Source organism: Pelobates fuscus, chromosome 8 (genome assembly GCF_036172605.1).
Source record: "Pelobates fuscus isolate aPelFus1 chromosome 8, aPelFus1.pri, whole genome shotgun sequence".
Taxonomy (NCBI): domain Eukaryota; kingdom Metazoa; phylum Chordata; class Amphibia; order Anura; family Pelobatidae; genus Pelobates; species Pelobates fuscus.
Window position 1 is genome coordinate 169,496,147 of NC_086324.1, and position 14,813 is coordinate 169,510,959.

The following is a 14,813-nucleotide window of genomic DNA, read 5'->3' on the forward strand; positions in this document are numbered from 1 at the left end:
AATAACTAGCCTGTATCAATCCTGTGAGGGCACCAGGGGGGAATAACTAGCCTGTATCAATCCTGTGAGGGCACCAGGGGGGAATAACTAGCCTGTATCAACCCTGTGAGGGCACCAGGGGGTATAATCAACAGAGACACCTAGAGAGGGCATCGGGGGGAGGGACAGTCACCATAACCACCGTGTGAGGCCCCAAGGGAGGGGGGGATGACCACACACAGGCTGTGAGGGCACAGGATCCTAACTGCCTGCTGTGTGAGGCAGCTCAGGGGGACACAGAGTCTGGATCCTATGTGATAGCTGTGTGAGGCAGCTCAGGGGGACACAGAGTCTGGATCCTATGTGATAGCTGTGTGAGGCAGCTCAGGGGGACACAGAGTCTGGATCCTATGTGATAGCTGTGTGAGGCAGCTCAGGGGGACACAGAGTCTGGATCCTATGTGATAGCTGTGTGAGGCAGCTCAGGGGGACACAGAGTCTGGATCCTATGTGATAGCTGTGTGAGGCAGCTCAGGGGGACACAGAGTCTGGATCCTATGTGATAGCTGTGTGAGGCAGCTCAGGGGGACACAGAGTCTGGATCCTATGTGATAGCTGTGTGAGGCAGCTCAGGGGGATACAGTCTGAGTCCTATGTGATAGCTGTGTGAGGCAGCTCAGGGGGACACAAAGTCTGGATCCCATGTGATAGCTGTGTGAGGCAGCTCAGGGGGACACAGTCTGCATCCTGTGTGAGGCAGCTCCACCTGTAACTGCTGTTTTAAGGGAGAGGGAATTAAATAAAAGCTCTGAAGCTGCTAAGTGAGAGGCTGCTCAAGGGGATTAATATAAGGGATCTTCCTGTTATTGTTGTGTGAAGCTGCTCAGGAGGTTTTAAAACCAGCTCCATCCTGTCAATAAATACTGAGTGAGGCTGCTCAAGGGGTTAAGATCAGGTCTTCCACTTCATGAAGCTGCTCAATGTACTTAAACCTGGCCACCCCCTCTATAACTGATGTTTAAAACTACTCTGGATAAGCACTCATTTCCTATGCTGATTCTGTGAGTTACTTATTTGGGGTTGGACAACAGACTTCAATTGAGGGTGCTTAAAGGAGGCTCATTGAGACCCTTTGAGGCTGATCAAGGGGACATATAATCTACCCCCAATATTACCTCGGTAGGATGCTGTTTAGGAAGTTTGGGAATCAGAGTGGATTTGGCAGTCATGGACCCCATCACTGGTGAACCTGCGGCTGATTAGCTCAACAATATTACCTTATTTTTGGGGTGCTGTAGGTCCGTTAAGGAACCGATTTTAGGGTTGTATCATCGATGAATGCGAGAAGGCTGCCGCCGGATTAGATCTGTGTGTCCAGATTGGTTTGTGGGAAGTCTGGAATTTACTACATGGTCTAATTTTTAAACTGATCTTTCGTACTGCTGAACACGGGAGGTTTCAGCTCTTGATGGCATTAGAATTGTGTTATAAATGTGTAGAAGAACATTTTAAGTGTTATGAGTGCAATTATTCTAAATGTTTTGGAGTTGGATTGTGGCAGTTGATATCAATAAGCATTTAGTGATAATATTACTAAATACTGGTAGCCTGGATTGAAGGATTATCTGAGGTTTTGTTGGATTTGTGGAGTGCACATTTTGGATTTCGGCAAATACCTGAGCATATTTGTATTCCAGTACTATTTAACCTTCTGATGGTGGGGTGATTGGATGTTAAATGTAATGTGCAAATAGCATAGAAAGTGCTTTCCATATCCTATCTAGATACCTAAAGTGGGAAATAACCCTGTGATATAAAATAAGGGTCCCCTCTAGGCAAAGGGGTCCCATAACAACTGTGAAATTGGGGGTGACACCGAGCATCCCGAGGTTTGGAGGGGTTACTCCTGGAGGCCCCGGAATGAAAGGGAAGGAGGAGGGTGGTAGTGGGGGACGCCCCTCGGTGGTGAGTGGGAGTACAGGAGGGATTGGAGGAAGCCCAGAGAAAAGTGTTAGTGCCCAGGAGCTTAAGGAGCAAGGCAATCGTCTGTTTGTGGCTCGCAAATATCAGGAGGCGGTGTCCTGTTATAGCAAAGCAATAGTAAGTGTGGTTTTAACATCGCCTTGTTACATTTCTCAGATGCTTAGCCTTATAGCAGGGGCAGGCAATCTTCGGCACTCCAGATGTTGTGGACTACATGTCGTATAATGCTCCTATAAGGCAGAGCATCAGAGGTGATATAGGCTACAATGTCTGGACTCCTGAAGGTTGTCTACCCTGGCCCTGCGGTCTTACTTATGACACACATAGCTGTGTAATGCAGATTTCTCTCTGGTAGTGAAAGTTACATGACAGCACTGCAGTGATACCAATCCCAGTCTGTGAGAAGCATTCCCAGCGTTTGATGGCGGCTACGTAACTATGTTTGACACTAAACGGAAGGCCTCCAATTTTTGAAGGACTTCAGTGAGGATGCTCCTCTTATGTCAGTCAGAATCTTACATTGCCAGCTTCAATGTAACCACTAAAAGAAGCTGCGATGGTTTTAGTGCGTAGTCTCCCATTAAATCACTCGCCACTAGTGATGTCCCGAACTGTTCGCCGGCGAACATAGCGTGTTCGCGGTGGGCGAACATATGCGATTTCCGGTCCGCCCCTTATTCGTCATCATTGAGTAAACTTTGGCCCGGAACCTCACAGTCAGCAGACACATCCTGGGAGGGAGGGTCTGCTGCTGATTGGCTGGAATGTGTCTGCTGACTGTGAGGTTCCGGGCCAAAGTTTACTCAATGATGACGAATAGGGGGCGGACCGGAAATCGCATATGTTCGCCCACCGCGAACACGCTATGTTCGCCGGCGAACAGTTCGGGAAATCACTACTCGCCACAAAGTGACCTGGCAACATTTTATCATGTTAATGGCTGTTGTCCGTTTTCTTTTTGAATTTGACGTGCACCAGGCATTAAAGCGTAGGCTGCAGGATAATTGCCTCTAGAAAGCTTTCTCGATTCTTGCTGTCCTTGCATGTTTGTACTGGTGCACTCAGGTGATTTGTTTCTTTAAGGGAGTTTCAAGACACCTTATATAGAATACAATGTAACAATATTAACTCTTAATAAAGCCAGTCTTTGTTTCCAGTTGCTCATTCACTTTTCATGTTTCTCCCAGTAACACGTCTGTATCACAGCCGCCAATACAGCCGCTGAGTGCAGTTCATTCTTTTTAACATTTGAATGAATTACCTTTAAACTTAATACTCTGACTGCTGTTCAGCTGCTGTCTCATCGATCTCTTCCCTCCCAGCGAGCATATACTGATTCATCTTTAGTTTCAATTTGCAAAGCAATAGAAAAAATATATATTAAGCCCATAAAGCCCCACTTATATTTCCCCATCAGTGGTATTCACACTGCACAGATACACATCTTCATGTCTGCTGAGGGACTATTAACCACAGCCCCGGTACATGCATTGACTGTAGCCAGGGAGGGGAGTGAGGAGGAATGGATTTGAAGATACTTGTGTTACTATGTAGTCTGTAATAACTCTATCAGCTTTATGTCCTCTTAATGTCTCTCTCAATCTCTCTATATTCCATTAATTTTTTTTGTTTTTAAATTCTCCCTTCTTGCAGACCCGGAACCCCTCCATTGCGGTCTACTATACAAACCGAGCTCTATGCTACCTGAAAATGCAGCAGCTGGATAAGGCCCTGGCAGACTGCAAACATGCGCTGGAGTTGGATTGCCAGTCTGTGAAGGCTCACTTCTTCTTGGGGCAGTGCCAGATGGAACTGGAGAATTACGACGAGGCCATCGGCAATCTGCAGAGAGGTGAGCTGGCTAAACCTGAACTGATTTACTTCCCTGATCGCTTGTGTTGATCTGCATTTAGTGAATAACTTCCTACATATTTACAGGCACTGTGTAGAAGGTGGCTGAGCAGTAGATAATGGATGTTAGAGGACTTCATCTCCCATGATGCTTTGCTAGTATTGAAGCATAGTTGTAGTTTAACAGCTCTGGGTGAACAATGTGATCGTTTCTTCACTAAATGAGACCTCTTCCAGTTTTTTACCCTGAAGATTATTATTAGAGTGTGACGTGTGCGTAATGCTAGGAGATTCCTGAGCAGCATTGTTTAGGGAACAAGGTTAACTCAACATGAGAATGCCGTCACCTGATATTTACTGGGAAGAGATTACAGTTAAAACTGAACTATGAGAGGTTAAGGTCACAGCAGGCGCGTGACGCGTCGGACACTGGAACGTACAGGAAAAGACTCACATCCATATTAAAGGCATTCCAGAATAGATTTGACCCTTTTAAAGGATCATATGTAGAATGCATCAACAGCAATATGGCAAACACCTCAATTAAACCATAATTTTCTGTAAATCCCAAGGCTGTGCAGTCAGTTCTACCTAGACGATGAAGCGACTGAGCCAGGCATGATGATGATTCTGCATTTATGTACCAACTCCATTTGAAGGAACTACTCTCCTTCAATTAAGCAAATATTTAGTGAAACCATACCAAGGGCTAGCACAATCCCCACAAATATCCCCCAAAAAAGAAAGATCCAGGCACTCCACAGCTCAGCATGCCAAATTTATTGCAACAAAGTTTTCAGCAACTTCTAGATCCTACAATGGGTCAAGCTGACACTCATGGTTAATAACAAGCAATTTATAGGCAGTGTAATTACAACAAAGTGAAATGCACAATCAAAGTATAACCTACAACATAACACCCATCATATGTGCTAAGAAAACGTATTAATCCACCAAACTAATGGACACTTTGTAGGAAGCGACTTGAGGAGGAATTGTCACCGAGTAAATAACGGGAACTTATTATAAACCTACCCAGTATAACTGTAACCTAATGTGTGTGGGAGCCTGGAGTGTCCCTTTAATAATATAAACCCACCCAGTATAACTGTAACCTAACCTACACAGTGCATCTAATGTGTGTGGGAGCCTGGAGTGTCCCTTTAATAATATAAACCCACCCAGTATAACTAACTGTAACCTAACCTACACAGTGCATCTAACGTGTGTGGGAGCCTGGAGTGTCCCTTTAATGATATAGACCCACGTAGTATAACTTTTTATTCTTTATTCAAATTCTGAAAGCTTTGTCTTTTGGTATTTTTCACGGGGGACTTCTTTATTGCCTGGGCCCTGCTGTGCCTGGATTAACAGGAGGCTAAATATAATGTGACAGTGACTGAGCAGACAGCTGTCCCCAGATTGAATCTGTCTGGTCGGTGTTTGGGGTTAAATGTAAACTTGTTTATATGCTTGCCTTTTATTGGAAGATGTGTAGATTTCAGTGCTGTGAACAATGGGAGGAAATGGCGAAATAAAACACAGGGGGTACTGCATGTTTCAGAACAAATCTAGCTAGCTGTAATGGTTCACAACTGTTTTTTATTTTTTTTTATTTTTTTTTGGAGTTGAAGAATGTCTTTGAGTCAAACTTTGCCTAACATGTACAATTCACTTGTTCTCTGTAAATGTCCAGTTTAGTGAATAAACACTTGAATTTTAAGGGGAATGATATTTTTATATTTGCATCCCAGAAATCCGTAAATATAATATTTCCAAAAGATAAATAATAATTTTCATCTAGCCAAGCTAAGTCTATTAGTTTTTAACACATTAAGGTGTGACATTCCAATTGCCATCGTGGAATAGCATCATATGATATGCAAGTAAAAACCGCCAACACCCCTTACAGACGTAGCATGCTACATGTCCAGGTGGTTGTATGGCATGTGCTTGCTATTAAAGTCCCTTTGTTCTCCAAGCAGCCTCTTGCATCTTTCTAAAAAATGGTGAATTAAAGGGACACTATAGTCTGCAGCTTATTGTATTTGTTCTGGTGAGTAGAATCATTCCCATCAGGCTTTTGTTTACCTTACAGCCTAGGGATACCTCCACTGGGCACTCCTCAGATGGCTACTAGAGGCACTTCCTGGGACAGTGCTGCACAATATGCAGCACTGATATGCAGTGTCTCCATCCTCTGCATGGAGACACTGTACTTTCCTCATAAGATGCATTTCTATGAAACAATGCTGGTTGGCCAGGGTAATGTTTGGCTCTGTCCCCCACCCCCGGCGCGCCTCCTTGGCTGAGATTATCAGAACTGACCATCTCAGCCAATCCAATGCCTTCCTATGGGATAGCATTGTAATTGGCTTAGATCATCACTTCTGATGATGTCAGCCAAGGAGGCAGATCAGTGGCAGAGCCAGCAGCAGCAGGCTGGAATAAAGGTAAGATTTTACTATATTAAGGGGGTAGATAGTGGTTTTTAACATTAGCGCTCCCCATAGGAAAGCCTTGAAAAAGATTTTCAATGCTTTCCTATGGGGAATTGAGCGACACTGGAGGTCCTCACACAGCGTGAGGACGTCCAGCGACGCTCTAGCTAAGAAAATCTTTGCTATGAGTCAGGAAGTTCCCTCTAGTGGCTGTCTAGTAGACAGCCACTAGAGGTGGAGTTAACCCTGCAAGGTAATTATTGCAGTTTATAAAAAAAAAAAAAACTGCAATATTTACAGTTACAGGGTTAGGAGTAGTGGGAGTTGGCACCCAGACCACTCCAATGGGCAGAAGTGGTCTGGGTGCCTGGAGTGTCCCTTTAAGGTCAGGAATGCATGTTTGTGTTTCTGACCCTATAGTGATCCTTTAAATTTAATCTGTAAGCGATCAGCTTGAACACCTGTTGTATTCATCTTAATCTAACTGCTGCTCCATGCTGAACTACATATCCCTTAAATGTTTGGGTTTATGAAATAGGCCGTGCTTCCATTAAAAACCACAAGAAGGCAATATTGGCTGATGGGTATAATACCTTCTTGGTCTGTGCAGGGATCACAGGTGAGTGTTTGCGGGTTTGTTTAATTGACTTTAATTTTTTTCCCCTCCATATATAAAAGTTCTAATTCATTAAAAAGAAAAAAATAACTATCTTCTGCCTGGTATTTTGTAGTTTATATCTCTGGACGACATAAAGATGAAAGTTTGTAGTGGCTGAATGCACATCAGTACCATAATTCTATTTCAGTCCACACTACACTGTTCCACATCTCTTCTTGATGTATTGTAGATAGAATATTTTTGGGTCAACGTCTTTCTTAAAATGGACTTTTCTTTCTCTTTTCTATCAGCATATAACTTGGCCAAAGAGCAACGGCTAAATTTTGGGGATGATATCCCCAGCGCACTGAGGATTGCCAAAAAGAAACGTTGGAACAATATAGAGGAAAGAAGAATCAACCAGGAAAATGAGCTGCACTCTTATCTCACCAAACTCATCCTGGCTGAGAAGGAGAGGTAGGTTAAAGCTGGGAGGAAATATCTCCTGGATCATGTTCAGCCTTATCACACAAAACTGATGGTACAGCTTATAGATGTTGTAGATGTGACCAAACTGGTTGCTTGGAAAAGGAATTACTCCACATATAATTATAGCAGAACTAGCCACAGTGGCCAATAATGAGGGTCAAGCTTGGTTCTCGTGTGATTTGACCACAGTGGTGTAGCTAAGATAACGAGTTGAGAGGTTATGGATAGATATGGCATTCATGTTCAGCTGGAGATAGGCCCTCATTATTGAATATCGTGGCATAGGATGGATAATGACGAGTCCATTATTGAATTCTAGACCACGAAGTATGAAACATTAAAACCTCCCCTGAGTGGCCCTCATTGGCTATATATCAGGAGATCAGAGACAGCTGTTGGGATTCATATTTTTTCATCCAAGTGGTGGGAATCTGGATGCTGTATGATAGAGCAATGGTATTCCAGAAGCTGTCTGCTATCGTGACATTCATACGGCCTGCTAGTTCTAGGGACAGACATAGATTAGCAGAGGGAGAATTGAATCAAATTCAAATATGTGGCTAATTCCATTATACCCTCAGGGTGCTAGGATTATCTCTGGCACTTAAAGGGTTCATTTGAATATTTTTGGTCCCTTTATTTCTGTAAGGTGGGCTATGTGACTGGTAAAGGGTCACGGCTGAGTTTAGTTCCTTGTGTGACGAACCATGGTGGAAAAATAAGACCTGCTGAGCTGTGTGCGCAGTAATGGCTGGACTAGATCACCATGTTGGAACAGATCAGATAATGACCTGCTGGGGTTAAGACTGGACTAGTTGCCTGCATGGCCTGGCCATGCGAAGTCCTTGTTTTCGTTGGACCCTGGTGCTGGACCTCTTGTTTTAGAGCATTGTTTGTAAAAGATACCTCACTATTCTTAACCGAAATCTCGATTCTGAATGTGGAGGAAGTGACACTGTTCTTCTGACAAGCAAAACGTCTATTTCCTTCAGAGAACTAGAAGAAACCAAGAGGAAGCAGGATGAGGAGAATGTGGATGATAATAGAAGCAGAACCCAGTTATCCAGCGTGGCTTCCAAACATGTGAGTAGAAAAAGATTGCGACATTTCTTGGGCTAATGTCTGGCTGTAACGGATATACGCAGGGGCAGCAGGCTGGCTGAGGGTTATATCCACAGTAATTTTGTATCTACACTACATTTGGAAAAGCAAGTTTACATTCAGCTTTATACACCCCTACACTTTGATTTCAGTAATCATACATGGACCAGAAGAATTTCATGTTTAAATGGCCTACTCTTGTCCAGGTAACCTATTCAAGTTTATTCTATTAGTTTCATTAGAAACCTGGCAGTGACGGTTCTTCCTATGTGTTGCATTTTTTTTCATTGTAGAAGGTATTGCCTCCACTTCCTCACACTCCGTTATTAACAGTTTAAATTAATGCCGTTCCCCGAGGTGGCCAACCGCCAGAAAGCTGCCTGTTGCAGACTCTGCTGTTTTGTATAGTAATATCGAGCATGAAGAATGAGCGGATTTAAACTTCTGTGAATGCGGGAGCATATATCTCTTGAGATCCTGAAATGAAAGGATATCCTGACTTTTTTTTTTTTTTCTTTCAGGACAAGTATCTAGCTGAGATGGACGAGCTCTTCTCCCAGGTAGATGAGAAACGAAAGGTGAGAGTTTAGGAGAGCAAGTTGCGCGAATGTGTTTTGCTGTAATTTGTGTGAGCGTGTGTTCCATGTTGCTGTAAATTGCGTGGATTGCTCTGTTGCGGTTGTGAGTCTGTGTTGCTGTAAATCGTGTGCATGTGAGCGTGTATAGCTGCATGTTGATGTTAATTGCGCATGTGAGTATGTATAGCTGTAAGGTGTGTGTGTGTGTGTGTAAAGCTGTAAGTTGCTGTATATTGGATTTATTGTTGGTTACCACATTGTGCTCTTGTAATTAATCACAGACCTGTTAACACGTCTTTTTATTTCTGTTCTAGAAAAGAGACATCCCTGATTATTTATGTGGTAAAATCAGCTTTGAGTTGATGCGAGAGCCTTGTATAACACCAAGTGGGATAACCTATGATCGGAAGGATATCGAGGAACATCTCCAGGTACCTTCTTCATAAAGATTTCAGTCATAAACGTTTTAAAGGATCACTATAGGGTCAGTAACACAAACCTGTATTACTGACCCTATAGTGTTAAATCTAGCCCCCTTGGCCCCTCATGCCTCCATAAATATAGCAACATCTTACTGTATTCAAGCCAGAAGTTGTAACTCTGCATGCTGTTTGCCTCAAAAAAAAAAACAAGCAGTCTGCTGACCTCATCAGAAGTGGTAGCCTGATCCAATCACAGTGCTACCCCATAGGATTGGCTGAGACTGACAAAGAGGCAGATCAGGGGCAGAGCCAGCACAATTCAAACACGGCCCGGGCCAATCAGCATCTCCTCTTAGAGATGAATTGAATGGATCTCTGAGGAAAGTTCAGTGTCTCCATGCAGAGGGTGGAGACACTGAATGTTTGGATGCATTTTAGGCAGCCATGACCCATTAACAGCCATCTGAGGAGTGGCCAGTGAAGTTATCACTAGGCTGTAATGTAAACACTGCATTTTCTCTGAAAAGACATTGCTTACAGCAAAAAGCCTGAAGGTAATGATTCTACTCACCAGAACAAATTCAATAAGCTGTAGTTGTTCTGGTGACTATAGTGTCCCTTTAAAGCTGTTAAAGGATCACTATAGTGTCAGGAAAACAAAGCGGTTTTCCTGACACGATGGTGCCCCCAGCCTCAGGGTCCCCCTCCCGTGGCGCTGAAGGGGTTAAAACCCCTTCAGCAGATTACCTTATTCCGGTGCTGGTGACCTCTCCTCCCCCTCCGTCAGCTTTCCTACGGACGCTCTGCGCGATGGAGGCATTATATGCCTCCAGCGTCACAGATGCACCTCTAGTGGCTGTCCACTAGTCTGCTCTCCAATTTACTGTGCAGGAGATTTCTACAGCAAGTTAAAGGGACACTCCAGACTGCTAAAAAGTGCAGATTTCAATAGACATTATGGCAGGTAATGTTACTTCCTGGTTTGGTTAGCGTAGTTTCACTGAACTCAAGAGACAGCAATTGCCCAGAGCACCTGCCTTGCAGACGTCTCCCTGAGCTGCATTTGGAAATATGTGATTGGACAGACACGAAGTCTGGGCGCTGTTAGAAGAGGAGGGCTTGCAAACACCTCAGACAAGAGATCTGCAGTTTTCGCAAGCTAGATATAATTTTAATGAAAAGTTATTTTATTTATTTTATATTTGGGCTGTGGAGTGTCCCTTTAACATATAAAAAAAAATGTTTTCGTGCAGGCCATGTGGCTAGGGCCTTATAAACAGAGTGATTTAACTCCTAAATGGGAGAGAATTGAGCAGTGATAATGCAGAGGCATGATCTATACTAAAACTGCTTCATTAAGTTAAGGTTGTTTTGATGCCTATACTGTCCTTTAAAAAAGTTTCTTTATTTTATGCTACAGCATCAACATTTTATGTGTTTTGTTCCCCACTAATCTGAAAAAGATAAGATGATCACTCCTATTTGGTTTATTTAAATGTGCTGAATGTAGTTTTGTTGTTTTTAGTTTGACTTTGTGTTATATGTATTATTTTTTTTTTTCTTCTCGTTTACCAGAGAGTTGGTCACTTTGATCCTGTCACCAGGAGCCCTTTGACACAAGATCAACTGATCCCAAACCTGGCCATGAAAGAGGTGATTGATGCCTTCATATCTGAGAATGGCTGGGTGGAGGACTACTGAGCTGGTGGAGATGGTGGGAGCTTGCCCTGCTCCAGCCCTGAACTGAGTGCCTCTCCTGCCTTAATCCTACTGATCATATTGTCCTACTACACCCCATTCTCCATAATGAGGAACCAGCACTGGGTTCTTTGACATGTTGTACTTGGTTATCTTGCCACTCTCCGGGAGCAGTATCTGCCAATTCCACATTGAGCTATAGCCCTGATTTATTTTCTGCAAGTAGGCATTGTTATTTTGAGGCAATTTCTTCGTTGACCTACTACCCTTTCCGTTCTTCATCAGCTTGCAATGCATGAACTGAAGGTTTGGAATTTGGCCACCATCACTCACCTCTCTGACAGATGGCTGGTTTTCTTGAGATATCACTTCTGAATTCTGTGTAGGCAAATAAATGTTAATTACTGCTCTATGTAACATACAAAGGCTCAAATGGCGATTTGTAATATCTGAAGAGATAACTTATATTCATTTTGAGAGGCCTGATCCTGCATGGAAGCTTCAATAAGTCCAAAGTTCTAAACTGCATCTTGGGTCTAGTCGCTGTGAGCAGAGGTTGGGTATTATATTATAAATTTGACATTCTGAATGAAAAAACTGGTTTATTATTGAGGGAGTGTGTGTTCTTATGCGCTCTCCTACCATAGCACCTTACCTCAAATTCGAAGCCTACTATATCTTTAGGTTTTCATATCCTGTATTCAGTGTTTCAGAACAAATATGTGCAACTTCATTTGAACCTTGTAAGATTTTTCATGCACTTTCAACCAACATCAGCATAATGGAAACCTGGTCAGAACTTGTCTCCTATGAGGACCTTACACTTGAATGAAAAGAAAAACTGGAGAATATATGGACCTCGCAATACCAAATGTTGGCACCTAAATAGAGGTCACTGGTTGCTTTAGCTCTGAATTTCAAACGGTCACTGCATGGACCTTGCTTTTAGAAACTCACCGTGGCTCATGAAAACTTTTTAATAACTTGTTATATTTCCAAGGTAATATTAGTGAATCCATGGCTGTGCTTTCGAAACTCCTGCAAAGCTTGCAGCCTTTAGTCTGCTATCCCAGAAAATAGGCCATTGATGACTTTGGATCTTTTATGGTTTCGACCTATTTCCCCCACCTGTGATCTTGATCTGCTTTATCAAATATCTGAGGACTCTGAGTGTTGCTGGACTGTAAACTTTTCAAGGGAGTTATTTTTCTTCCGAACGTGTGCTTTTTCTCTGTATATATTCTGATGTAAATATATTCGCCCAGTGACCCCCAATGGCATCAATTGATTTCTCTCACTATCTTGCACCCTGGGAGATCAACCGCTGTGTGAATGCAAGGTGTAGTCATTAAAGACGTTTCGCTGTTGCTTAATGTCTGCTTTGTTTTGGACTGATGTTCCACAAAGAGGCAATCTGTGAAATTCACCCCAACCGGTTTTCATAGTGGTGGCTGAGGATGATGGTTGTTGACTAGCCCCTATGGTAGCCCCCAGACCCTGAGCGGTTGTAGTTTATTGTACCATTTAGGAAATGTTACAGAAAACTGTGAAAACCTCTCTACATACAGGAAAGAGTTGAAGTATTACTGTGCGAGATCTGGAGAACACGCTATCTATATATTGGGCTTTATTCACTAAGCTTTTAAAAAGCAGGGAATGTACATTTTATGACCACTGACAAACTTGACAAATTTGCTTGGAATCTAGGTGCCAACTTTTTTTTTTTTTTAACCTTTTAAAAACAAAAATACAATTTTTTTTTATTTTTTTTTTAAATTCTTTATTTTATTTGTGCTTAGTGTGAACAATCGTGTTTGCACTGCCACGATAGCTGGTGCAAGCAGGTATGGAAACATACATTAACATAGGTATGGCATTAAAATACATAGCACAGGTTTTTTTTTTTTTTTTATATTCAGGATGGGAAACATGTTGGAGGTTAAGCATGGAATCATGGTTGCACAAAAGATCTGCCTGTCTCGATATTTAGTAATCCAGTAAACTGGTCAATCATGCAGCCTATGGGGATTAACATGCTAGCTGGACATAGCTGAGACTTGCTTGGTACATAAGGTCACATCACTGCACTATCTGAGCATATTATTAGCATTTTACGTCAAGAGCTAACAGATTGTATACATGCTGTACAGTTATATTTGCCTGAGTATGTTAATTGTAAATCTGTTTAGACATAGCTAAATTAACAGGCTGGAGAGATGGAAGTGCAGGCTAAAACTGAAATCATAATTAATATAGATTGAGTGAGAGAGACATGTTTGCTGGGCAAGATGGCATGGTTAGTGTTGCTTGAAAAAAAAAAAAAGGGAAAAGTTATGCCACTGTGGTTAAAGAACCCAGGGTCCCCGGACAGAGACTCTCCTCCCTGAGGAGAGGTGGACGTGATCCTGATTGTGGTTATTCAGGAGGCAGAAAGTAGGCAGCCCCAGTCCCTGTGCAGAGAGCAGCCAACTCCCATCACAGGCAGGTCACAGTTCTAGGTTTCTCAGCTCCGTCTGTGAATAATTAAGCTGTGGTGTAGCTTGTCGGGCGGTACCAGCCGGTTGCGGTTGGGAGCTGGGTATGTGTGAGGTCTTCATAGTGAACCACGGCCGTTGTGTGTGTGTGGCTCGGCTTCACCGGATCGTGCCAGCTTGCAGCCTGAATACCCTTGGAGCCGCTTTGTCAGTCAGCTGATCTCCGCTCAAGGTCCTCGGTGTTGATTGGAGCACTCCAGGTCGGGTCTCAGGTTAGGTAGGTTGCTCAAATGATTTCTCCCTGAGTAGCCCGCAGTGAGCGCCAAGAGCCCCAAGGAGGGGCCTCTTCCTCCATAGCGCGCCGGTCAGGCCCAGCCGCCATCGTAGGTGATGTCTCTGAGATGAAGTCTCCGCTTGGGTAGGAGCCCCAGGGTAGGCCGGGATGACCCCCACCGGCCCAAAGGGGGGGGGAAGCAAGGCCATCACCCCACTGAGTTAGGGGACCCCCATGTTGCAGCCAGGCAGGATAGCAGGACGGCGGCCGTCCACCCTACTCACCACCTGGATAGGCTTGACTAGGCCTCGGTCTTAGGGTTCTGTGTTCCCCCCAAAAGGGGCCCAGAATCAGGTCGCTGATTGTTCTCCAGTACTGGCACTTAAGTGCATTTGCCTGTCATGACTTAGCTCCAGAAGTTGCGTTTTTGGGACTAAATTGCCTGAAAATAGCAGGAGCTATAGTGCCATGTGTCTGCTCTGCTTGGCGGTCCGGCCCCACCCTGAAAAATACAATTCTTAAAGGGACAATATAGTCACCGGAACCATTACAGCTTAATGTTGTGGTTCTGGTGCCTATAGCCTGTCCCTGCAATGTTGGCACTTTAAACACTGCTTTTTCAAAGAAAATGCAGTGTTTACATTGCTGCCTAGTAACACCTCTAGTGATATTCACTCAGTGCGATTCCTAGTTCAGTGCTGCAGCACCTACATTCAGCGTCTCCACACTCTGCATGAAGGCGCTGAATGTTCCCCATATCGATGCACTAATTCAATACATCTCTATGGGGAAGATTTAGATTGGCGCAGCACAGTGTTTTGTTGTGCATGCTCAATAGCCTCCCAATACTTTCCAATGGTCTGCAAATGCTGCTGACAGGTCCACAGCTTTTGGAAGCTATTTTTCCATACGCCTCGGAAGAAAA

The 14,813-nt window shown here is 43.6% G+C and overlaps 1 protein-coding gene across 1 annotated transcript; it reads left to right on the plus strand.

Moving 5' to 3' along the window:
* The first annotated feature begins 78 nt into the window (after window positions 1-78).
* On the plus strand, window positions 79-12,507 carry STUB1 (STIP1 homology and U-box containing protein 1). The gene is made up of 7 exons (XM_063430771.1): window positions 79-2,079; window positions 3,616-3,814; window positions 7,164-7,329; window positions 8,334-8,424; window positions 8,964-9,020; window positions 9,335-9,451; window positions 11,018-12,507. Exons 1-7 carry the CDS (start codon window positions 1,900-1,902, stop codon window positions 11,141-11,143), a joined length of 936 nt encoding a protein of 311 aa, XP_063286841.1. The 5' UTR covers window positions 79-1,899; the 3' UTR covers window positions 11,144-12,507.
* The last annotated feature ends 2,306 nt before the right edge of the window (window positions 12,508-14,813 follow it).